The 26,094-nt window shown below is 37.4% G+C and overlaps 2 protein-coding genes across 5 annotated transcripts in view; both read right to left on the reverse strand.

The window, feature by feature from the left end:
- The window catches only part of Tango6 (transport and golgi organization 6), a 180,905-nt gene extending 177,541 nt beyond the window's left edge, over positions 1-3,364 (reverse strand). Inside the window, exon 1 of one of the 2 annotated variants that reach the window (XM_071667770.1) lies at positions 3,042-3,364. In XM_071667770.1, the coding sequence (XP_071523871.1) occupies positions 3,042-3,093 (52 nt within the window). In that variant the 5' untranslated portion in view covers positions 3,094-3,364. The remainder of the gene's footprint in view (positions 1-3,041) is intronic. The other variant, XM_071667771.1, reaches the window with a different exon arrangement.
- A 7,772-nt stretch (positions 3,365-11,136) lies between these two features.
- On the reverse strand, positions 11,137-25,956 carry LOC139752004 (uncharacterized). Of its 3 annotated transcripts, none has more exons than XM_071667773.1 (3): positions 25,862-25,956; positions 24,240-24,361; positions 11,137-16,322 (listed from the first exon to the last, which is right to left on the reverse strand). In XM_071667773.1, exon 3 carries the CDS (start codon positions 15,869-15,871, stop codon positions 13,367-13,369), a length of 2,505 nt encoding a protein of 834 aa, XP_071523874.1. In that variant the 5' UTR covers positions 15,872-16,322; positions 24,240-24,361; positions 25,862-25,956; the 3' UTR covers positions 11,137-13,366. The 3 variants fall into 3 exon arrangements, with proteins under 3 accessions (XP_071523874.1, XP_071523873.1, XP_071523875.1); XM_071667772.1 differs by having other exon boundaries at positions 24,046-24,361; XM_071667774.1 differs by lacking the exon at positions 24,240-24,361.
- Between the last annotated feature and the right edge of the window lie 138 nt (positions 25,957-26,094).

The following is a 26,094-nucleotide window of genomic DNA, read 5'->3' on the forward strand; positions in this document are numbered from 1 at the left end:
AGTCAATATAATTACCATTTTGAAGACATCATCATGATGACCTAATGATCATAGTAATGTGATGTGATGAAGGTCATAAAAAGACGAGATCAAAGTCAATATAATTACCATTTTAAAGACATCATCATCATCATGACCTAATGATCATAGTAATGTGATGTGATTAAGGTCAAAAAAAGACGAGATCAAAGTCAATATAATTACCATTTTGAAGACATCATCATCATCATCATGACATAATGATCATAGTAATGTGATGTGATGAAGGTCAGAAAAAGATGAGATCAAAGTCAATACAATTACCATTTTGAAGACATCATCATCATCATCATGACCTAATGATCATAGTAATGTGATGTGATGAAGGTCAGAAAAAGACGAGATCAAAGTCAATATAATTACCATTTTGAAGACACCATCATCATCATGACCTAATGATCATAGTAATGTGATGTGATGAAGGTGAGAACAAGACGAGATCAAAGTCAATATAATTACCATTTTGAAGACATCATCATCATCATCATGATCTAATGATCATAGCAATGTGATGTGATGAAGGTCAGAACAAGACGAGATCGAAGTCAATATAATTACCATTTTGAAGACATCATCATCATCATCATGACCTAATGATCATAGTAATGTGATGTGATGAAGGTCAGAACAAGACGAGATCAAAGTCAATATAATTACCATTTTGAAGACATCATCATCATCATCATGACATAATGATCATAGTAATGTGATGTGATGAAGGTCAGAACAAGACAAGATCACAGTCAATATAATTACCACTTTGAAGACATCATCACCATCATCATGACCTAATGATCATAGTAATGTGATATGATGAAGGTCAGAATAAGACAAGATCAAAGTCAATATAATTACCATTTTGAAGACATCATCATCATCATCATCATGACCTAATGATCATAGTAATGTGATGAGATGAAGGTCAGAAAAAGACGAGATCAAAGTCAACATAATTACCATTTTGAAGACATCATCATCATCATCATGACCTAATGATCATAGTAATGTGATGTGATGAAGGTCAGAACAAGACGAGATCACAGTCAATATAATTACCACTTTGAAGACATCATCATCATCATCATGACCTAATGATCATAGTAATGTGATGTGATGAAGGTCAGAACAAGACGAGATCAAAGTCAATATAATTACCATTTTGAAGACATCATCATCATCACCTAATGATCATAGTAATGTGATGTGATGAAGGTCAGAACAAGACGAGATCAAAGTCAATATAATTACCACTTTGAAGACATCATCATCATCATCATGACCTAATGATCATAGTAATGTGATGTGATGAAGGTCAGAACAAGACGAGATCAAAGTCAATATAATTACCACTTTGAAGACATCATCATCATCATCATCATCATGACCTAATGATCATAGTAATGTGATGTGATGAAGGTCAGAACAAGACGAGATCAAAGTCAATATAATTACCACTTTGAAGACATCATCATCATCATCATGACCTAATGATCATAGTAATGTGATGTGATGAAGGTCAGAACAAGACGAGATCAAAGTCAATATAATTACCATTTTGAAGACATCATCATCATGATGACCTAATGATCATAGTAATGTGATGTGATTAAGGTCAGAACAAGACGAGATCAAAGTCAATATAATTACCATTTTGAAGACATCATCATCATCATCATGACCTAATGATCATAGTAATGTGATGTGATGAAGGTCAGAACAAGACGAGATCAAAGTCAATACAATTACCACTTTGAAGACATCATCATCATCATCATGACCTAATGATCATAGCAATGTGATGTGATGAAGGTCAGAACAAGACAAGATCAAAGTCAATATAATTACCATTTTGAAGACATCATCATCATGACCTAATGATCATAGTAATGTGATGTGATGAAGGTCAGAACAAGACGAGATCAAAGTCAATATAATTACCATTTTGAAGACATCATCATCATCATGACCTAATGATCATAGCAATAAGATGTGATGAAGGTCAGAAAAAGACGAGATCAAAGTCAATATAATTACCATTTTGAAGACATCATCATCATGACCTAATGATCATAGTAATGTGATGTGATGAAGGTCAGAACAAGACGAGATCAAAGTCAATATAATTACCACTTTGAAGACATCATCATCATCATCATCATGACCTAATGATCATAGTAATGTGATGTGATGAAGGTCAGAACAAGACGAGATCAAAGTCAATATAATTACCATTTTGAAGACATCATCATCATCATCATGACCTAATGATCATAGTAATGTGATGTGATGAAGGTCAGAATAAGACAAGATCAAAGTCAATATAATTACCATTTTGAAGACATCATCATCATCATCATGACCTAATGATCATAGTAATGTGATGTGATGAAGGTCAGAACAAGACGAGATCAGTCAATATAATTACCACTTTGAAGACATCATCATCATGATGACCTAATGATCATAGTAATGTGATGTGATGAAGGTCAGAACAAGACAAGATCAAAGTCAATATAATTACCATTTTGAAGACATCATCATCATCATCATGACCTAATGATCATAGTAATGTGATGTGATGAAGGTCAGAACAAGACGAGATCAAAGTCAATATAATTACCATTTTGAAGACATCATCATCATCATCATGACCTAATGATCATAGTAATGTGATGTGATGAAGGTCAGAACAAGACGAGATCAAAGTCAATATAATTACCATTTTGAAGACATCATCATCATCATCATGACCTAATGATCATAGTAATGTGATGTGATGAAGGTCAGAACAAGACGAGATCAAAGTCAATATAATTACCATTTTGAAGACATCATCATCATGACCTAATGATCATAGTAATGTGATGTGATGAAGGTCAGAACAAGACAAGATCAAAGTCAATATAATTACCATTTTGAAGACATCATCATCATCATCATCATGACCTAATCAGAAGGTTGGATGAGCAATACATAAGCAGAATATCATCAATATTACTTACCAAGTTGACTTATCTCCTTCAAACGTTGAAATAAATCTTGTAACTTTATCATGATGATTATTATCACTACTTAAACCATTCCATAATACTTTCTATTAGGCTTCTCTCCAACACACACACACACAGCTTCTCCACTTTTGTTGTTGTTGTGGTGGTTGTCGTCGTCGTTCCACTGTTCCTTACGTTATGACCAACACACACACACACACACACACACACACAGCTTCTCCACTTTTGTTGTTGTTGTGGTGGTTGTCGTCGTCGTTCCACTGTTCCTTACGTTATGACCAACACACACACACACACACACACACAGCTTCTCCACTCTTGTTGTGGTGGTGGTTGTCGTCGTCGTTCCACTGTTCCTTACGTTATGACCAACACACACACACACACAGCTTCTCCACTCTTGTTGTGGTGGTGGTTGTCGTCGTCGTTCCACTGTTCCTTACGTTATGACCAACACACACACACACACACACACACACACACACACAGCTTCTCCACTCTTGTTGTGGTGGTGGTTGTCGTCGTCGTTCCACTGTTCCTTACGTCATGACCAACACACACACACACACACACACACACACACAGCTTCTCCACTCTTGTTGTGGTGGTGGTTGTCGTCGTCGTTCCACTGTTCCTTACGTCATGACCAACACACACACACACACACAGCTTCTCCACTTTTGTTGTTGTGGTGGTTGTCGTGGTCGTTCCACTGTTCCTTACGTTATGACCAACACACATTGTGTCTCTTGATATTGTTCACGTGAGGCGATATAGAACAATGTTTGATGTATAACCTCTCCATATTGTTCATGTGAGGTGATATAGAACAATGTTTGATGTATAACCTCTCCATATTGTTCATGTGAGGTGATATAGAACAATGTTTGATGTATAACCTCTCCATATTGTTCATGTGAGGTGATATAGAACAATGTTTGACATATAACCTCTCCATATTGTTCACGTGAGGTGATATAGAACAATGTTTGATGTATAACCTCTCCATATTGTTCATGTGAGGTGATATAGAACAATGTTTGATGTATAACCTCTCCATATTGTTCATGTGAGGTGATATAGAACAATGTTTGATGTATAACCTCTCCATATTGTTCATGTGAGGTGATATAGAACAATGTTTGATGTATAACCTCTCCATATTGTTCATGTGAGGTGATATACAACAATGTTTGATATATATAACCTCTCCATATTGTTCATGTGAGGTGATATAGAACAATGTTTGATGTATAACCTCTCCATATTGCTCATGTGAGGTGATATAGAACAATGTTTGATATATAACCTCTCCATATTGCTCATGTGAGGTGATATACAACAATGTCATGTATAACGTCTCCATATTGTTCATGTGAGGTGATATAGAACAATGTTTGATGTATAAACTCTCCATATTGTTCATGTGAGGTGATATAGAACAATGTTTGACATATAACCTCTCCATATTGTTCATGTGAGGTGATATAGAACAATGTTTGACATATAACTTCTCCATATTGTTCATGTGAGGTGATATAGAACAATGTTTGACATATAACCTCTCCATATTGTTCATGTGAGGTGATATAGAACAATGTTTGATATATAACCTCTCCATATTGTTCATGTGAGGTGATATAGAACAATGTCTGATGTATAACATCTCCATATTGTTCATGTGAGGTGATATAGAACAATGTTTGATGTATAACCTCTCCATATTGTTCATGAGAGGTGATATAGAACAATGTTTGATATATAACCTCTCCATATTGCTCATGTGAGGTGATATAGAACAATGTTTGATATATAACCTCTCCATATTGTTCATGTGAGGTGATATAGAACAATGTTTGACATATAACCTCTCCATATTGTTCACGTGAGGTGATATAGAACAATGTTTGATGTATAACCTCTCCATATTGTTCATGTGAGGTGATATAGAACAATGTTTGATGTATAACCTCTCCATATTGCTCATGTGAGGTGATATAGAACAATGTTTGATGTATAACCTCTCCATATCGTTCATGTGAGGTGATATAGAACAATGTTTGATGTATAACCTCTCCATATTGTTCATGTGAGGTGATATAGAACAATGTTTGATGTATAACCTCTCTATATTGTTCATGTGAGGTGATATACAACAATGTTTGATATATAACCTCTCCATATTGTTCATGTGAGGTGATATAGAACAATGTTTGATGTATAACCTCTCCATATTGCTCATGTGAGGTGATATAGAACAATGTTTGATATATAACCTCTCCATATTGCTCATGTGAGGTGATATAGAACAATGTTTGATATATAACCTCTCCATATTGTTCATGTGAGGTGATATAGAACAATGTTTGACATATAACCTCTCCATATTGTTCACGTGAGGTGATATAGAACAATGTTTGATGTATAACCTCTCCATATTGTTCATGTGAGGTGATATAGAACAATGTTTGATGTATAACCTCTCCATATTGCTCATGTGAGGTGATATAGAACAATGACTGATGTATAACGTCTCCATATTGTTCATGTGAGGTGATATAGAACAATGTTTGATGTACAACCTCTCCATATTGTTCATGTGAGGTGATATAGAACAATGTCTGATGTATAACATCTCCATATTGCTCATGTGAGGTGATATAGAACAATGTTTGATGTACAACCTCTCCATATTGCTCATGTGAGGTGATATAGAACAATGTTTGTTATATATACACTCTCCAATATGTTCATGAGGTGATATAGAACAATGTCTGATGTATAACGTCTCCATATTGCTCATGTGAGGTGATGTAGAACAATGTTTGATATATAACCTCTCCATATTGCTCATGTGAGGTGATATAGAACAATGTTTGATATATAACCTCTCCATATTGTTCATGTGAGGTGATATAGAACAATGTTTGACATATAACCTCTCCATATTGTTCACGTGAGGTGATATAGAACAATGTTTGATGTATAACCTCTCCATATTGTTCATGTGAGGTGATATAGGACAATGTTTGATGTATAACCTCTCCATATTGCTCATGTGAGGTGATATAGAACAATGACTGATGTATAACGTCTCCATATTGTTCATGTGAGGTGATATAGAACAATGTTTGATGTACAACCTCTCCATATTGTTCATGTGAGGTGATATAGAACAATGTCTGATGTATAACATCTCCATATTGCTCATGTGAGGTGATATAGAACAATGTTTGATGTACAACCTCTCCATATTGCTCATGTGAGGTGATATAGAACAATGTTTGTTATATATACACTCTCCAATATGTTCATGAGGTGATATAGAACAATGTCTGATGTATAACGTCTCCATATTGCTCATGTGAGGTGATATAGAACAAAGTCTGATGTATAACGTCTCCATATTGTTCATGTGAGGTGATATAGAACAATGTTTGATGTATAACGTCTCCATATTGCTCACGTGAGGTGATATACAACAATGTCATGTATAACGTCTCCATTTTGTTCATGTGAGGTGATATAGAACAATGTTTGATGTATAACGTCTCCATATTGCTCATGTGAGGTGATATAGAACAATGTCTGATGTATAACGTCTCCATATTGTTCATGTGAGGTGATATAGAACAATGTTTGATGTATAACGTCTCCATATTGCTCTTGTGAGGTGATATAGAACAATGTCTGATGTATAACGTCTCCATATTGCTCATGTGAGGTGATATAGAACAATGTTTGATGTATAACCTCTTCATATTGTTCATGTGAGGTGATATAGAACAATATTTGATGTATAACCTCTCCATATATTGTTCACGTGAGGTGATACAGAACAATGTTCGATGTATAACCTCTTCATATTGTTCATGTGAGGTGATATAGAACAATGTTTGATGTACAACCTCTCCATATTGTTCATGTGAGGTGATATAGAACAATGTTTGATATATAACCTCTCCATATTGTTCATGTGAGGTGATATAGAACAATGTTTGATGTATAAACTCTCCATATTGTTCATGCGAGGTGATATAGAGCAATTTTTGATATATAACCTCTCCATATTGTTCATGTGAGGTGATATAGAACAATGTTTGATATATAACCTCTCCATGTTGTTCAGGATGATATAGAACAATGTTTGATAGATATACACTCTCCAATATGTTCATGAGGTGATATAGAACAATGTTTGATATATAACCTCTCCATATTGTTTATGTGAGGTGATATAGAACAATGTTTGACATATAACCTCTCCATATTGTTCATGTGAGGTGATATAGAACAATGTTTGACATATAACCTCTCCATATTGTTCATGTGAGGTGATATAGAACAATGTTTGACATATAACCTCTCCGTATTGTTCATGTGAGGTGATATAAAACAATGTTTGATATATAACCTCTCCATATTGTTCATGTGAGGTTATAGAACAATGTTTGATATATAACCTCTCCATATTGTTCATGTGAGGTGATATAGAACAATGTTTGATGTATAACCTCTCCATATTGTTCATGTGAGGTGATATAGAACAATGTATGACATAACCTCTCCATATTGTTCATGTGAGGTGATATAGAACAATGTTTGATATATAACCTCTCCATATTGTTCATGTGAGGTGATATAGAACAATGTTTGACATATAACTTCTCCATATTGTTCATGTGAGGTGATATAGAACAATGTTTGATGTATAACCTCTCCATATTGTTCATGTGAGGTGATATAGAACAATGTTTGATGTATAACCTCTCCATATTGTTCATGTGAGGTGATATAGAACAATGTTTGACATATAACCTCTCCATATTGTTCACGTGAGGTGATATAGAACAATGTTTGATGTATAACCTCTCCATATTGTTCATGTGAGGTGATATAGAACAATGTTTGATGTATAACCTCTCCATATTGTTCATGTGAGGTGATATAGAACAATGTTTGATATATAACCTCTCCATATTGTTCATGTGAGGTGATATAGAACAATGTTTGACATATAACCTCTCCATATTGTTCATGTGAGGTGATATAGAACAATGTCTGATGTATAACCTCTCCATATTGTTCATGTGAGGTGATATAGAACAGTGTTTGATATATAACCACTAAACTTGTAGCTAATCATAGTCAAATTAGTTATTACTTATTTTCTCAACAACCCAGTTTCCTAATCAGTGATACGTATTCTACGTACAACTTAACCTATTTTTTTTATTAATTATAAAAACATATGAGAATAAAAAGATAACAAAAATACCTGATATAGAACTTAAATTACCCAATAACGATAACAGTAAAATGCTATACAAAACAGAGAAAAAAAAAAAAACGTGAGGATCGAGTTTATAAGATAGCGGTGACCGCTAAGAACAACAGGGTAATGACATGTTTCCTAGACATAAAAGATAGAGATAATCGCGCAGACCAGCAGACTAATAACATGTTTCCTAGCCATAAAAGATGGCGATAATCGAGAGTAACAGACTAATGACATGCCTTCTAGCCATAAAAGATAGAGATAATCGCAAAGAACAGCAGACTAATGGCATGTTTCCTAGCAATAAACGATAGCGCTAACCGTTAAGAACGCCAGAATATGGACATGTCTCCAATATATAAAAGAGCGATAATCGCCAAGAACACCAGGATAATGACGTTTTCTAGTGATATAAAATAGCGTTGATCGATAAGAATACCAGGATAATAAGGTTTTCTAGATACAAAATAGCGGTAATAGATGAGAACACCAGTATAACGACGTTTTTTAGATATAAAATAGCCGTAATCGATAAGAATACCAGGATAATGAAGTTTTCTAGATACAAAATAGCAGTAAATGATAAGAACACCAGAATAATGACGTTTTCTAGCCATATAAGATAGCGGTAAATGATAAGAACACCAGAATAATGACGTTTTCCAGCCATATAGGATAGCGGTAAATGATAAGAACACCAGAATAATGACGTTTTCTAGCCATATAGGATAGCAGTAAATGATAAGAACACCAGGATAATGACGTTTTCTAGCCACATAAGATAGCAGTAAATGAGAACACCAGAATAATGACGTTTTCCAGCCATATATGACAGCGGTAAATGATAAGAACACCAGAATAATGACGTTTTCTAGCCATATAGGATAGCGGTTAATGATAAGAACACCAGAATAATGACGTTTTCCAGCCATATAGGATAGCGGTAAATGATAAGAACACCAGGATAATGACGTTTTCCAGCCATATAAGATAGCAGTAAATGATAAGAACACCAGAATAATGACGTTTTCCAGCCATATATGACAGCGGTAAATGATAAGAACACCAGGATAATGACGTTTTCTAGCCATATAAGATAGCGGTAAATGATAAGAACACCAGGATAATGACGTTTTCTAGACATATAGGATAGCGGTAAATGATAAGAACACCAGAATAATGACGTTTTCTAGCCATATAAGATAGCGGTAAATGATAAGAACACCAGGATAATGACGTTTTCCAGCCATATAGGACAGCAGTAAATGATAAGAACACCAGAATAGTGACGTTTTCCAGCCATATAGGATAGCGGTAAATGATAAGAACACCAGAATAATGACGTTTTCTAGCCATATAAGATAGCAGTAAATGATAAGAACACCAGAATAGTGACGTTTTCCAGCCATATAGGATAGCGGTAAATGATAAGAACAGGATAATGACGTTTTCTAAGCATATAAGATAGCAGTAAATGATAAGAACACCAGAATAATGACGTTTTCCAGCCATATAGGATAGCGGTTAATGATAAGAACACCAGAATAATGACGTTTTCCAGCCATATAGGATAGCAGTAAATGATAAGAACACCAGAATAATGACGTTTTCTAGCCATATAAGATAGCGGTAAATGATAAGAACACCAGAATAATGACGTTTTCCAGCCATATAGGATAGCGGTAAATGATAAGAACACCAGGATAATGACGTTTTCCAGCCATATAGGATAGCGGTTAATGATAAGAACACCAGAATAATGACGTTTTCCAGCCATATAGGATAGCAGTAAATGATAAGAACACCAGAATAATGACGTTTTCTAGCCATATAAGATAGCGGTAAATGATAAGAACACCAGAATAATGACGTTTTCCAGCCATATAGGATAGCGGTAAATGATAAGAACACCAGGATAATGACGTTTTCCAGCCATATAGGATAGCGGTTAATGATAAGAACACCAGAATAATGACGTTTTCTAGCCATATAGGATAGCGGTAAATGATAAGAACACCAGAATAATGACGTTTTCCAGCCATATAGGATAGCAGTAAATGATAAGAACACCAGAATAATGACGTTTTCCAGCCATATAGGATAGCGGTAAATGATAAGAACACCAGGATAATGACGTTTTCCAGCCATATAGGATAGCAGTAAATGATAAGAACAATACGATAATGACGTTTTCTAGCTATATAAGAGCAATAATCGATAAGAACATCAGATTAATAACGTTTTCTAGCCATATAAGATAGCACTAAATGATAAGAGCACCGGGATAGTGACGTTTTCTAACCATGTAAGATAGCAGTGAATGATAAGAACACCAGGATAATGACGTTTTCTAGCCATATAAGATAGCAGTAAATGATAAAAACACCAGGATAATGACGTTTTCCAGCCATATAAGATAGCAGTAAATGATAAGAACAAAAGGATAATGACGTTTTCTAGCCATATAAGACAGCAGTAAATGATAAGAACACCAGGATAATGACGTTTTCTAGCCATATAAGATAGCGGTAAATGATAAGAACACCAGGATAATGACGTTTTCTCGCCATATAAGATAGCGGTAAATGATAAGAACACCAGGATAATGACGTTTTCTAGCCATATGACAGCAGTAAATGATAAGAACACCGGGATAATGACGTTTTCTAGCCATATAAGATAGCGGTAAATGATAAGAACACCAGGATAATGACGTTTTCAAGCTATATAAGAGCAGTAATCGATAAGAACACCAGGATAATGACGTTTTCTAGTCATATAAGATAGCGGTAAATGATATCACCAGGATAATGACTTTTTTATTAATATAAGAGTAGTAATCGATAAGAACACCAGGATAATGACGTTTTCTAACCATATAAGATAGTGGTAAATGATAACACCAGGATAATGAAGTTTTCTAGCCACATAAGAGCAATAATAGATAAGAACACCAAGATAACATTTTCTAGCCATATAAGATAGCGGTAAATGATAAGAACACCAGGACAATGAGGTTTCCTAACCACATAAGAGCAATAATAGATATGAACACCAAGATAATGACGTTTTCTAGCCATATAAGATAGCAGTAAATGATAAGAACACCAGGATAATGACGTTTTCTAACCATATAAGATAGCGGTAAATGATGAGAACACCAGGATAATGATGTTTTCTAGCCACATAAGAGCAATAATAGATAACACCAGGATAATGACGTTTTCTAACCACATAAGATAGCGGTAAATGATAAGAACACCAGCATAATGACGTTTTCTAGCCATATAAGATAGCGGTAAATGATAAGAACACCAGGATAATGACGTTTTCTCGCCATATAAGATAGCGGTAAATGATAAGAACACCAGGATAATGACGTTTTCTAGACATATAGGATAGTATGTCAAGAGGTGTGGTGCTGTAGTGTTTCAGGAAGTGTGGTGCTGTAGTGTGTCAGGAAGTGTGGTGCTGTGGTGCATCAGGATTATGAAAGGGAAAAAGAAGAAACAGGGGAAAGTACTGATAAATTTTGGAAGAGGTGAAACATCAGTCTTTTAAAACATGCCAGGTCACAGTTACTGGGAAAGACGTGAGAAGGTAGAGAGTTCCACAGCAAATATACAATATACACTACAAATTCCTAATATTGATCCTTTTTTCAACTGAAGTTCAAAATATATTCAAAATTCAATCAACCAAAATAATTCAATGCATATTTTGCCAAATTCAGTGATTACTTGGGTGTTTCAAAAGAAAATACACCCAAATACAAATCAAATCCACGATAACTTTCTTCACACAAAACCAGTCATGGACAAGAGTCCCTATCAAGGCTGGGCATTAAAGGAAATAAAGAGAGGTTAATGAGAGGGAAAAAGAAAAGACAAGGGAATGTCCTTATGTATTTCTGAGGAAGTGAAAAACCAGTCTTAAAACATGCCAGTCATAGTCATTGGGAAAGACAATCTTGTGATGCAGCAGCTTGCTGATTAATGCATGGTATAGCTAGTTTTTGGGGTGCTCAAGAAACCAACTCTCAAGAGCAAAAACCAAAAAAGTAGCAACCAACTCTCAAGAGCAAAACCCAAAAAAGTAAACCCTATAGAAGAGAAAGTTGCTGGAGTATCCAACTGTTGGAGATGCACATGATGAACTGTCAACTTTGCAGGAAGTTGTACGTGCTCTCTCACACATTTATGACACAGTGAGCACCATCTTAGGCCAAGGAGTAGACTGTTCTAGTCAGTCTCAAACTTTCTGACACTGTACCAAATGGGAACCTGATTAAGAATCTGCATCCACAAACAGGAGTATGGGATACACTCCTTCAATGGATACAGGATTACTTTTGTGCAAAGGAGTAACAGACAAAGGTCAGGATTTTTCAAAATGCCCTTATCGTGGCCATCTCAGAAGCAAAAAACATTACAATTTTGAGATATAGACTGCAAAAATTAACTGGAGCCAAATATAAATACTTTTGATGTACAATGCAGTAATGTGTCATATCCATCTATATAGGAGACTCATGAATCATTAGGCAGAATAGAATCTTAGTAAATCCTTAATTTCACTTGAATTGCTTACTAGATTTGGACTTCTCGCTTCACTGTATATCTTCAGGTTTTAAAAAGGCAGCTTTACAACCATGTGAATAAAAACTGGTTAAAATGACAATTTCAACCCAATAATTCTTAAATCATACAGAAGAGATGAAGCAGTAAAGTTACAAATGGGCTGTCTAAAGTTGCAAATGGGTAGTCTATGCAATTTACAAATGCATAAATAGCTAAGAAAAAACATATCTAACCCAACAATAATCAAAGTCAGCCTGTATCGTTATGAAAAGAAAAACATCATAGGAAAAAAAGCATATTCAATCTTATGTAATCTGAATAAGCTGAGTCTGCATTTGCAACATGAGTGTAAGTATTGGGTCCCTCTACAGAGCACAGGAAATATTTGTAGCCATGTCTCTTCACATATACTCATGCAATTAAAAGAATTTGCTAATCAAATAGTCCAGCTTTCACAATTAGTCTTCTACCATTTCTGTGAGGCTAGATAAAGTGTCATTGACATCTGAGGGTACATATGAGCTCACAGAATCTGTGTTAAGCTGAGCTATACTTAATCCCTTAGGCATCAGAAGTGCAGCTATATGAGCACTAATATCACTGATACTGCTGTCAGTATCATTCATCCCTTGATAGAAAGATTCTTTTCTCTTATAATGATTTCCAGGACTTAAAGATTTTTCGCGTACTGCCTGAATCTCAGTTACTGATTTATCAATTCCTATGGTCTTATCAACTGGTTTACTATAAGATAGTATCCTATTGTCACTTACAAGTTCACAAATCACATCAGATCTACTACAACCTGCACAATTTTCTAAACAGTCCTCAGGACAGGTCATATTTCCAGGGGTACTGAAATGACCTTTGCTAAGCTCTTCTTCCATTGATGTAGATAAAGTTTCAATAATCTCATCAGTTTTCTCTGGAATGCATAACTCTTTTTCTGAAAAATGCAACTCACTGCCATTCCTCATAAGGTAATCTGCATCTCTCTCTCCTAAATCTTCTTGGAATACTTCAGAAGAGAGATTAGTTGCTTCAATTATCTCAGATACTTGGGAAGAAAAAGTATCAACTGAAGGTCTCAAATTCTTAACAGTAATAAGTCTAACATTACTATGTGTAGGGCTGAACTGTACATTCTGAGTAAAATGCTGGTCTAATTCACATGCTATGCCCTTTGAAGCATTCTCTGATGGTGAGAGATCTTTATCTACAGTGCAAGTAAGTGCAGTGTCTCGAGAATGTTCTCTCACAATCATTTTTGAATAAATGAACTTTTTGCTTTCAGTATGACCTGCTTCAAACTTACTATCCCTTATTCTGTTTGTGGGTTTCTGCTCTCTCACCTGTTTTGGTTCAGTGAGAGAAAGAGAAAGAGACAATGATGAAGACCTTTCCTGACTGATACTCTCATTTCTTTGTGGAATGTAGCTGTTTATACTATTTTCTCTCTCTACTATTTGACACACACTAACACATTCTGAGTCATTATATGATGCAAAATCTTCTTTGGAACCTGACTGTAAGTCTGCCACAGACCTCTCCTCATTGTCATTCAAATTAGTTTGTAGAACAAGACTATTTCCACCATCCTGTATCTCAGCTATATGAGAAATACCAACTGATTCTGATTCAGCAGATAATCTGAAGTTTTCATTGCAATTCCCAGAGATATCATTTTCAGAAACTGATTGTACCTTAGTCACACCAGTATCATATGTAAGACTCCTATTCAGATCAGTCATTCTCACTTTCCCATTCTTTCTTATGCCAAAAGTTTTCTCCAAACAAACATCAGGTTCAGCTTGGAATCTCTGCTCATTTCTACAACAAAAATTTTTTCTTTTTCCTATATACTTCTCATCTTCATTCAAGGAGTAAACAGTTTCCTGAGTACAGCTCTTTTCTGAATTGTGAAAATTCAGCAGATTTGCCCCCCAGTTATCCTCAGTTTGACAACCAACTGTTTTCTTATCACATGTATTCTCAACAACTTTCTTGCTTTTAATTTTGACCAGTTCTACCTTAAAACTTTCATCCAGATGCTTTAGCCTCTGTTTTATTTGATAATTTATTTCTGCATGTAACTGGTATGCAAGCTTTGGATCTGATTTTGCTTTGCGAAGGAACGATGTGCGATTGAGTTTAGGGTATAAAAAATGCTTATCCTGTTGCAGTATAGCAACAGGAGTTGAACGCAGCCATCCACTAGGATGATGTATGGGTTTTAATGACCAACTCTGTTTCATCCTAACTGAACTACAATTAACTGATGAAAGAACATTAATCCTATTTGTTTTTCTTTTAGGTGTATCAACTGGTGCAGATGGTCCTGGACACTTCTCAAAATCAAATGGCATACTTTTATTCCTCTCATTAAATATGGTCCTATGTTCACTGCAAGTTTTCCAATTTGGTCTTTTCCAGTTACAGCACTTAGCATTCACCTGATCTGTGATGTATTCCCCCATACCCAGCATTTTCTTATTCCATAACTTTTCAGCTTCAGCATTATGACCTCTGTATAAGATTGGTGGAGGTTGTTTAGATTCAAAGTTTTCTCCATGATTAAGTCCTGAAATATTCCTATTACCTTCATCCTTCAAACTGCTTTCAAAATTTGCAATTTTCAAATCAATCATCTTGCAGGAATCATGGTGCATATAATGTTCCTTAGATTCACCTCCATCATTGTTAAAGTTATATGGTTTCTCCAATATGGAATTTTGCACTCGATCTGTACCACTATTCTTTACTGTGCCATAAGCAACAGTTAAACCATCTGTATGTTGAAGTGTATCATCAGTTTCATTCAATCCATCATTACTTATACATCTTCCAACATTATTTTTCCACTTCTTAAGTTTCCTGTGCTGTACGGCTGAATGCATTACAGATGTGTTTGAGGCTTGTCTTGATAAAAGCAACTCCTGGTATTTCAGTTCTGTTATGATCATCAGTTATATTCATGTCTTAAGTGTGATGAAGTATATCTTCTCTCAGAGTCCTACACGATACTGTACAGTGTGCTGCTGCTTTTCTCTTATTGTTACAAGCACTGAGTTTGCTTCAAATAATTAGTCTCAACTTGACCTGGTTAACTGTTGCTAAGACAGTCTCACAACTACTAAACACTGATAGAGGAAAACAAAGGCCATTCAGTTAATCCTTCTTCGCTGAAGCAATGCTGTTCTCACAACTTCTATATATGTTTCTCTGTTCACCAGCCTCATTAGAAGCTGTGAATAGACAAGGTTTCCCTTACTGACACAAAAACTTGTCTCCCTCAAGGTAGCTTTCTTCAGTTCTTATAGGGAGAGAATGGTGACCATGATGGAAATACTTGAGGCAATTCTTGGTATTCTCCGGGGTGATGAAAGAGATGCACAGATGAGGATGATTTGATATCTGAAAAATGTTTGCAATATTGTAATCTTTATTTGTTGATGGATAATAACTAGAAAAGGACACATAAAACAGTGACTAATAATATAATATGACACCCATTAATATGCTCATTTGAAATTATTTTGCCCATCTCAGAAAAAGGGGATCTACACTTTGTCCAGCATTCTGGCCTTCCCATAATATTTACTTTTATCTGTATTTCCATTTCTCTATATAATGCATGTAAAATCAGCTCATATTTGATTATGGTCCTAAAATGGTAAATCAAATATAGCTTTTGAGAAAGTATGTAGTCCCTTTAGATCATGCTTGGGAAGGCTTGCCAGAAGAAATAAACAGATATTGATATGGTAACACTGGTAATATGTGAGGCAATCCATACTAAAATAAAGTGAACCCTCATAAGTTCACTATAATAGTAGTGAAGAGGCTGTCAAATTAGTTGAGAAATAGAATTACCACGGGTCCCTTGTAAAAGAAAAAAAAAAGAAGCTTTTCCTATGTCATTCCCAATCTGAATATTACAATAGAATTCCACACTTGTGGGTCCCCATTTCTTGAACTTTCTTTACCATCAAGCAGACTTTTAAACATTTAAAACTATCAGCATTCATCACTTAGTTTATTCATTCCATCCATCCTCCACCTGTACACTAATACAGCACTTCCTAAAATCATTTTTGATAAGTCTTTCCAGTGGATTCTTGTCATGGCCTCTGGTTGCCCAGGTATTGCCTTTCATACAGAATTGTTCCTGGTCAATGTCATCCCTCTTCCTTCTCTCCTCTACAGTGGGCAGATATGTAGCCCTAAGCATCTCAGTGAGGCTCAGTCCTCTTAATTCATATGCCATCTTTGTTGCCTTTCTCTGAGCCCAGCCCTCTTAATTCACATGCCACCTTTGTTGCCCTACTCTGAGCCCTCTCAATTAAGTGTGGTGACCAGACTTGAAAGGCTTAGTTCAGTTTTGATGTAATATGTTATGAATAACTCAACAAATATTTCCTTAACCATAACTTATACGTATATTTCTTATTTCATGATACTTGATTGCTGTTTCCCCCCATTAGTGAGGTGGTGCCAGGAAACAGACAAAGAAAGACCCATCCACTCATACACACACACACACACACACATATATATATATATTTTTTTATTTATTTTGCTTTGCTTTGCGAGGTAGCGCAAGGAAACAGACGAAAGAAATGGCCCAACCCACCCCCATACACAATGTATTTACATACATGCCCACACACGCAAATATACATACCTATACATCTCAATGTACACATATATATACACACACAGACACATACATACATACCCATGCACACAATTCACACTGTCTGCCTTTATTCATTCCCATCGCCACCTCGCCACACATGGAATACCATCCCCCTCCCCCCTAATGTGTGCGAGGTAGCACTAGGAAAGGACAACAAAGGCCCCATTCGTTCACACTCAGTCTCTAGCTGTCATGCAATAATGCCCGAAACCACAGCTCCCTTTCCACATCCAGGCCCCACACAACTTTCCATGGTTTACCCCAGACGCTACACATGCCCTGATTCAATCCACTGACAGCACGTCAACCCCGGTATACCACATCGATCCAATTCACTCTATTCCTTGCCCTCCTTTCACCCTCCTGCATGTTCAGGCCCCGATCACACAAAATCTTTTTCACTCCATCTTTCCACCTCCAATCTGGTCTCCCACTTCTCGTTGCCTCCACCTCCGACACATATATCCTCTTGGTCAATCTTTCCTCACTCATTCTCTCCATGTGCCCAAACCATTTCAAAACACCCTCTTCTGCTCTCTCAACCATGCTCTTTTTATTTCCACACATCTCTCTTACCCTTACATTACTTACTCGATCAAACCACCTCACACCACACATTGTCCTCAAACATCTCATTTCCAGCACATCCATCCTCCTGCGCACAACTCTATCCATAGCCCACGCCTTGCAACCATACAACATTGTTGGAACCACTATTCCTTCAAACATACCCATTTTTGCTTTCCGAGATAATGTTCTCGACTTCCACACATTCTTCAAGGCTCCCAGGATTTTCGCCCCCTCCCCCACCCTATGATCCACTTCAGCTTCCATGGTTCCATCCGCTGCCAGATCCACTCCCAGATATCTAAAACACTTTACTTCCTCCAGTTTTTCTCCATTCAAACTTACCTCCCAATTGACTTGACCCTCAACCCTACTGTACCTAATAGCCTTGCTCTTATTCACATTTACTCTTAACTTTCTTCTTTCACACACTTTACCAAACTCAGTCACCAGCTTCTGCAGTTTCTCACATGAATCAGCCACCAGCGCTGTATCATCAGCGAACAACAACTGACTCACTTCCCAAGCTCTCTCATCCACAACAGACTTCATACTTGCCCCTCTTTCCAAAACTCTTGCATTCACCTCCCTAACAACCCCATCCATAAACAAATTAAACAACCATGGAGACATCACACACCCCTGCCGCAAACCTACATTCACTGAGAACCAATCACTTTCCTCTCTTCCTACACGTACACATGCCTTACATCCTCGATAAAAACTTTTCACTGCTTCTAACAACTTGCCTCTCACACCATATATTCTTAATACCTTCCACAGAGCATCTCTATCAACTCTATCATATGCCTTCTCCAGATCCATAAATGCTACATACAAATCCATTTGCTTTTCTAAGTATTTCTCACATACATTCTTCAAAGCAAACACCTGATCCACACTTCCTCTACCACTTCTGAAACCACACTGCTCTTTCCCAATCTGATGCTCTCTACATGCCTTCACCCTCTCAATCAATACCCTCCCATATAATTTACCAGGAATACTCAACAAACTTATACCTCTGTAATTTGAGCACTCACTCTTATCCCTTTTGCCTTTGTACAATGGCACTATGCACGCATTCCGCCAATCCTCAGGCACCTCACCATGAGTCATACATACATTAAATAACCTTACCAACCAGTAAACAATACAGTCACCCCCTTTTTAATAAATTCCACTGCAATACCATCCAAACCTGCTGCCTTGCCGGCTTTCATCTTCCGCAAAGCTTTTACTACCTCTTCTCTGTTTACCAAATCATTTTCCCTAACCCTCTCACTTTGCACACCACCTCGACCAAAACACCCTATATCTGCCACTCTATCATCAAACACATTCAACAAACCTTCAAAATACTCACTCCATCTCCTTCTCACATCACCACTACTTGTTATCACCTCCCCATTTGCACCCTTCACTGAAGTTCCCATTTGCTCCCTTGTCTTACGCACTTTATTTACCTCCTTCCAAAACATCTTTTTATTCTCCCTAAAATTTAATGATACTCTCTTACCCCAACTCTCATTTGCCCTCTTTTTCACCTCTTGCACCTTTCTCTTGACCTCCTGTCTCTTTCTTTTATACATCTCCCACTCAATTGCATTTTTTCCCTGCAAAAATCGTACAAATGCCTCTCTCTTCTCTTTCACTAATAATCTTACTTCTTCATCCCACCACTCACTACCCTTTCTAATCAACCCACCTCCCACGCTTCTCATGCCACAAGCATCTTTTGCGCAATCCATAACTGATTCCCTAAATACATCCCATTCCTCCCCCACTCCCCTTACTTCCATTGTTCTCACCTTTTTCCAATCTGTACTCAGTCTCTCCTGGTACTTCCTCACACAAGTCTCCTTCCCAAGCTCACTTACTCTCACCACCCTCTTCACCCCAACAGTCACTCTTCATTTCTGAAAACCCATACAAATCTTCACCTTAGCCTCCACAAGATAATGATCAGACATCCCTCCAGTTGCACCTCTCAGCACATTAACATCCAAAAGTCTCTCTTTCACGCGCCTGTCAATTAACACGTAATCCAATAACGCTCTCTGGCCATCTCTCCTACTTACATACGTATACTTATGTATATCTCGCTTTTTAAACCAGGTATTCCCAATCACCAGTCCTTTTTCAGCACATAAATCTACAAGCTCTTCACCATTTCCATTTACAACACTGAACACCCCATGTATACCAATTATTCCCTCAACTGCCACATTACTCACCTTTGCATTCAAATCACCCATCACTATATGTATACTTACATCCACATACATACATACATATTATTATTCATATATTTATTATACTTAATCACTGTTTCTCGCGTCAGTGAGATCGCACAAGGAAACAGACGAAGAATGGTCCAACCACACGTACACACATATATGTACATAAACATATATATACATATACATGCACATGGAAGCAGAAGTGAGTCACAGGGTGGGGGAGGGGGCGAAAGTTCTGGGAGCATTGAAGAATGTGTGGAAGGCGAGAACATTATCTCGGAAAGCAAAAATGGGTATGTTTGAAGGAATAGTGATTCCAACAATGTTATATGGATGCGAGGCGTGAGCTATAGATAGGGTTGTGCGGGGGAGGGTGGATGTGTTGCAAATGAGATGTTTGAGGACAATATGTGGAGTGAGGTGGTTCGATCAAGTAAGCAATGAAAGGGTAAGACAGATGTGTGGTAATAAAAAGAGTGTGGTTGACAGAGCAGAAGAGGGTGTATTGAAAAGTGGATTTAGCAGCAGATGGAACCACAGAAGCTGAAGTAAGTCAGAGGGTGGGGGAGGGGGCGAAGGTTCTGGGGGCACTGAAGAATGTGTGGAAGGCAAGAATGTTATCTTGGAGAGCAAAAATGGGTATGTCTGAAGGAAAAGTGGTTCCAACAATATTATATGGGTGCGAGGCGTGGGCTATAGATAGGGTTGTGCGGAGGAGGGTGGATGTGTTGGATATGAGATGTTTGAGGACAATATGTGGTGTGAGGTGGTTTGATCGAGTAAGTAATGAAAGGGTAAGAAAGATGTGTGGTAATAAAAAGAGTATGGTTGAGGGAGCAGAGGAGGGTGTATTGAAATGGTTTGGTCACATGGAGAGAATGAGTGAGGAAAGCTTGACAAAGAGGATATATGTCACAGGTGGAGGGAACGAGGAGAAGGGGGAGACCAAACTGGAAGTGAAAGGATGGAGTGAAAAAGATTTTGAGTGATCAGGGTCTGAACATACAGGCGTGAAAGGCGTGCAAGGAATAGAGTGAATTGGAATGTTGTGGTATACCAGGGTCGACATGCTGTCAATGGATTGAACCAGGGCACGTGAAGCGTCTGGGGTAAACCATGGAAAGTTTTGTGGGGACTAGATGTGGAAAGGGAGCTGTGGTTTCGGTGCATTACACATGACAGCTAGAGACTGAATGTGAAAAAATGTGGCCTTTGTTGTCTTTTCCTGGTGCTACCTCGTGTGCGCGGGAGGGAGGGGATGTCATTTCATGTGTGGTGGGGTGGTGACAGGAATGGATGAAGGCAACAATTATGAATATGTACATGTGTATAAATGTATATGTATATGTATGTATATGTTGAAATGTATAAGTATGTATATGTGCGTGTGTGGGTGAGTATGTATATACATGAGTATGTGGTTGGGTTGGGCCATTCTTTCATCTGTTTCCTTATGCTACCTCGCTAACGCAGGAGACAGCGACACAGTATAATAATAAAAAAAAATCATACACATGCATATACAAACGTACAAATTCATTCTCACTTGCCCTTATCTATTCTTAGCACCACCCTGCCCCACAGGGAACAGCATTACCACTCCTTGTGTCAACGAGGAAGTACCAAGAAACAGTTTTATCATTTACAGACAGAAAGTTTGTTGCTTTTATAGTTCTGATGTGGAGCTGTGGCAACGAGTTAAGTACAATGTTGACCCCTAGGTCTATTTCATACATGTACTCCTGACATTTTCCAACAAGGTAATGATCATGCTAGGGCCTCCTTTCACTGAGTCCCATCTTCAATACTTTGTACATACTTAGATTAACTTCCATCTACCATCTATATAACATTTATTTTGGTGTTTATCTATGTTCCCCTATAAGCAGATAAAAGCATTGTTATTCTTTACCTTTCTTATTACCTTGGTATACCTGCAAATATGCAAATATTGTACATGTCATGAATAATCGTGAGCTCAAGCCTAAGACCTGTGGCACACTAGTAACCCTAGCCCATTTCGAGAGCACTCTATCCGTCATTTGCTCCCTTTCACTAAAGTATCCCTGTATCTAGTGAAGGTGTCCTACCCCTTATTCCTGCTTTCTGGCAGGCCAGGAATATGCGATGTATCCTATCCAGCTCTTTAATCTAAGATGGAGCTCACCCTGTCATAAGAGTCCATGGACTTGTAATGCACAACTTCCTTTGTTGATTCTTCTTTCTAAGTTGTTGTACAAGTTTTTAAGATTATCTTTTCCTGTGTCTTACAAACCATACTTGTTAGACAGACTGGTCAGTAATTCAGCATGATTTTCTAATATCCATTCCTAACCATTCATCAACAGAACTATACATGAACAGCTGAAGGTGTCTATTCTAAGAAGTACTTATACAGTTTGACTTTTTCTGCCCTCATCTAAATTGTGAGGTGCCCTTTATGTGCATGCAGTGATGCCTTATTTCTCAAACAATTATATCTTTTTATGTTGGAGGCTCACGGACAAAAGTCCACATCAAGGCCGGGCCTTAACGGACATATAGAGATTAATTAAGGGGGAAAAGACAAGGGATAGTATTTAAGAATCTTGGTGGAAGTTAAATACCTGACATTTAAAATGGCCAGGCCATAGCCATTGGGAAAGACATGGGAGAGTAGAGTATTCCAAAGGTTCAAAGCATAGGAAAATAAACAGTTATCAAAGCAGACCACCCTTGGGTTGCAAATAGCCACACAATAATCATGTGATGCAGCAGCTTGCCAAGTATTGTGGTCTAGCTAGTGGTGAGGGCACATAAATAAACAGCTCTTGGAAGCAAAAACTGAAGTAATACCAACAGAAGAAGGAAAGTTGTGAAGTTAGCCTCGGAGGGGGTAAAAGTTGGACTTCTTTTGACTCACCTTTGTCAAGTGAGGATGTGGTACTGGAACCACCCTACATGTGAGAGCAGTGCTCCATACAAGAACATGTCAATCTCTTACATAAGCAGATCAACCATTTGGAAGAAAAGAAATTTCGATATCTAAACAAGGCACCCTGTTCCTTAGAGACAGACTTAGCTATTTCCATTCCGTTTCTCCTCTAATTCTCCCTTTGATGACTCTGACATTCCTTCATCCTCCTGATCCTTCTCTTACTAATCTCATACTTCCCATAATCTCCTTCTGAACTGTCTGGAACCACTTCTCTCTCTGAATACAAGCAAGGTTTATGGTCCTGATGGCATCCATCCCTGTGCACTGAAAGAGTGCCTCTAAACTTACACCTGCGCTTACTCATCTGTTCTGTTTCTTCAAAAAAAATCCATAATTTTACCTTCTTTTTAGAAGATTGCATTGAGACATCCCATCCCTAAGAAGGGTGGCCATTCTAACCCCTCTAACTATTGTGTTGTTGCTGTAACATCTACAATTCCAAAGTCTTTGAATTCCTGTTCAAGTCCCATATCCTGAACAACTTAAAACATAGTCTTCTTTCTGATCACTAGTATGACTTCTGTATGGTGAAATCCACTGTTGGTATTCTTTCCTATCTTATTAATGCCTGGTCATAATCCCAGAAAGATTTGGGGGGAATCTTTTTATAGCTCCATTTGACATATCCAAAGCTTTTGACATTGGTCTCACCTCTAAGTTCCCCTCCTTTGGCTTCTCTCCCTCATCTTGTTATCTCATATCAGGCTTCCTCTCTAGCCAATCTATCTTTGTAGTTGTTGATGGATCAGCCTCTCCCTCTTTCTCAATCAACAGTGGTGTACCTTAAGATTCTGTCCTGTCCCCTACACTTTTCTTCCTTTGTTTACATAATGAAATGCACTCACATGCTGACAACACTGCATTCCTCTACATACTTCAATTCTAATCCTTCTCTAACTTGATCTGCATCTTGTCTTGCCACAACTTCCTCAATAAACTTACGCTTGAAGGCTTGAACAGGGTATCTCTGTGAGGGAGATGAAATCTAGTCAAGTTAAATGCCTCTGAGACCCAGTTTCTACCCATCTATCCAAAATTCCTCAAAACTTTCCTCTCCTTAGATGGTTCCATAATTCCACCTCTTGTCTTACTGAACATACTTGGTATTACCGTAACATCCACTCTGTCTTAAAAAACCCACATATTAGCAATGGTTTGGACATATATAGAGAATGAGTGAGGAAAGGTTGACAAAGAGGATATGTGTGTCAAAGATGGAGGGAACAAGGAGAGGTGGAAGACCAAATTAAAGGTGGAAGGATGGAATGAAAAGATTTTGAGCGATAGGGGCCTAAACATTCGGGAGAGTGAGAGGCGAGCAAGGAATAGAGTAAATTGGATCATGTGGTATACCGGAGTCAACATGCTATCAAAGGACTGAACCAGGGAATGTGAAACATCTGGGGTAAGCCATGAAAAGGTCTGTGGGGCCTGGATGTGGGTAGGGAGATGTGGTTTAGGTGCATTACACATGACAGCAAGACACTAAATATGAACAAATGTGGCCTTTTTGTCTGTTTTCCTAGCGCTACCTCACTAGAGAGGGTGGGGGGAGCAGTAATGCTGTATCCTGTGGGTCAGGGTGGCACCAGGAATGGAATATGTGTATATGTGGGCATCTATGTATATAAATGTGTATATGAGAGGGTGGGCCATTTCTTCGTCTGTTTCCTGGAGCTACCTCACTGATGCGAGAAACAGCGATTATGTATAAAAAATCATAAATAATAAAAATATATATACAGAGATGGAGTGAGTATCTTAAAGGTTTGTTGAATATGTTTGATGACAGAGTGGCAGATATAGGGTGTTTTGGTCGAGGTGCTGTGCGAAGTGAGAGGGTTAGGGAGAATGATTTGGTAAACAGAGAAGAGGTAGTGAAAGCATTGAGGAAGATGAAAGCCGGCAAGGCAGCGGGTTTGGATGGTATTGCTGTGGAATTTATCAAAAAAGAGGGTGACTGTTGTTAACTGGTTGGTGAGTATATACAATGTATGTATGTCTCATGGTGAGGTGCCTGAGGATTGGCAGAATGCGTGCATAGTGCCATTGTACAAAGGCAAAGGGGATAAGAGTGAGTGCTCAAATTACAGAAGTATAAGTTTGTTGAGTATTCCTGGTAAATTATATGGGAGGGTATTGATTGAGAGGGTGAAGGCATGTACAGAACATCAGATTGGGGAAGAGCAGTGTGGTTTCAGAAGTGGTAGAGGATGTGTGGATCAGGTGTTTGCTTTGAAGAATGTATGTGAGAAATACTTAGAAAAGCAAATGGATTTGTATGTAGCATTTATGGATCTGGAGAAGGGATATGACAGAGTTGATAGAGATGCCCTGTGGATGGTATTAAGAGATAACTAACCTTATATCACTTTATATATTACTTTACATATGTGTTAGATAATAACCAACCTTTATATCATTTTACATATTACTGTACATATATATATGTAAGATTATAACCAACCTTTGTATCATTTTATATATTAACTAAGTACGTTGTGAAGATTCACTTGAGGTTTGTTTATAATCCTCTTAAGACAAACGGATTACATTGGATTATATTGGATTACATTGGATTAGCCGACATTTCTTGATCCACTGGAATGAGTCAATGTGGCAGGCAGTCCACCTTGATTTTCAGAGATATTATTATTATCATTATTATCATTATTATTATTACTATTATTATTTCTTTTG

The sequence above is a fragment of the Panulirus ornatus genome, chromosome 12 (assembly GCF_036320965.1).
Source record: "Panulirus ornatus isolate Po-2019 chromosome 12, ASM3632096v1, whole genome shotgun sequence".
NCBI lineage: Eukaryota > Metazoa > Arthropoda > Malacostraca > Decapoda > Palinuridae > Panulirus > Panulirus ornatus.

Bases quoted from the DNA above. Each gene is read 5' to 3' on its own strand.
- LOC139752004 (XM_071667774.1), bottom strand. From the start codon at position 15,871: ATGATCATAACAGAACTGAAATACCAGGAGTTGCTTTTATCAAGACAA.